The 1,443-nt window shown below is 67.2% G+C and overlaps 1 protein-coding gene across 1 annotated transcript in view; it reads left to right on the top strand.

Moving 5' to 3' along the window:
- SYMPK (symplekin) overlaps positions 1 to 1,306 on the top strand; it is a gene marked incomplete at both ends in the record, with an annotated part of 12,046 nt that extends 10,740 nt beyond the window's left edge. Inside the window, 1 exon segment of the mRNA XM_019471942.1 lies at positions 751 to 1,306. Coding sequence (XP_019327487.1) covers positions 751 to 1,306 — 556 coding nt within the window.
- Between the last annotated feature and the right edge of the window lie 137 nt (positions 1,307 to 1,443).

The raw sequence follows: 1,443 nt of genomic DNA, 5'->3' as shown, positions 1-1,443 counted from the left end.
TGGCTGCGCCCTTAAGGGAGAGTCGGGGCCGTGCCGTGACGCCGATTGGGGTCCCCGAACGTCCCTTTTTTTGGCTTTGCCCACGGCGACGCCCCGGGGTTGTGCCTCAGCCCGCGCTCGCGTCCCCAAAGGTGCCCGTCCGTGTCCCCGAACGTGCCGGTTTGGGCTTTGCCCTCAGTGACACCCCGGGGCTGCGCCGTGACACAGAATGTGGGTCCTGAAATTGCTGATTTGGGTCCCTAAATGCCCCTTTTTTGGTTTTGCCCTTAGCGACGCCGCAGGGTTGTGCCACGGCACTCCCTCCTGTCCCCATTCGTGACCCCAAACGTGCCCGTTCGTGTCCCTAAATGTGCCAGTTTGGGCTTTGCCCTCAGTGGCACCCCGGGGATGCGCCGTGACATGGATTCGGGTCCTCACGTGCCCCGATTTGGGTCCCCAAATGTCCTTTTTTTGGCTTTGTCCTCAGTGACACCCCGGGGTTGTGCCGCGGCCCTCGCTCGTGTCCCTGAATGTGCCCGTCCGTGTCCCCAAACGTGCCAGTTTGGGCTTTGCCCTCAGTGACGCCTCAGGCTTGTGCCGCGGCGCACACACTCGTGTCCCCAGACGTCCCCATTCGTGTCCCCAGACGTGCCGGTTCGGGCTCCGCCCTCAGCAACACCCCGGGGCTGCACCGCGCTGCCAATCCGTGTCCCCAGACATCCCCAGGGGCCCAATCTCGACACCCCCCCACCACCACCACCTTCCCCACAGCGCCTGATCGACAAGACGAAGGTGACCTTCGTCAAATGGCTGCCGGAGACGGAGCGGCTCTTCCTGGCCTCCCACGCCAGCGGCCACCTGTACCTGTACGACGCCGAGCAGCCCTGCGGGGCCGCGGCCCCCCAGTACAACCTCCTGACGCAGGGCGAGGGCTTCAGCGTCTTCGCCTGTAAGAGCAAGACCCCCCGAAACCCCCTCCTCAAATGGGCGGTGGGCGAGGGGGCCCTCAACGAATTCGCCTTCTCGCCGGACGGGCGCTCGCTGGCCTGCGTCAGCCAGGACGGCTGCCTGCGCGTCTTCCACTTCGACTCCATGCTGCTGCAGGGGATGATGAAGAGTTATTTCGGGGGGTTGCTCTGCGTCTGCTGGAGCCCCGACGGGCGTTACGTGGTGACAGGGGGCGAGGATGACCTGGTGACCGTCTGGTCCTTCGCCGAGGGGCGGGTGGTGGCCCGAGGTCACGGTCACAAGTCTTGGGTCAACGCCGTGGCCTTCGATCCCTTCACCGGGGCGGCGCAGGCCCCCCAGCCCCCCGAGCTGAGCGGGGGCGAGGAGGAGGACGAGCCCCCCGATCCCCCCCCCCCCCCCCCCCCCCCCCCCCCTCGTCCGCCGCCCCCCCGCCGTCACCTACCGCTTCGGCTCGGCCGGCCAGGACACCCAATTCTGCCTGTGGGACCTGACCGA

The sequence above is a fragment of the Aptenodytes forsteri genome, unplaced genomic scaffold, assembly GCF_000699145.1.
Source record: "Aptenodytes forsteri isolate BGI_AS27 unplaced genomic scaffold, ASM69914v1 Scaffold939, whole genome shotgun sequence".
Lineage (NCBI taxonomy): Eukaryota > Metazoa > Chordata > Aves > Sphenisciformes > Spheniscidae > Aptenodytes > Aptenodytes forsteri.
This window is presented reverse-complemented; position numbering and strand designations above follow the sequence as displayed.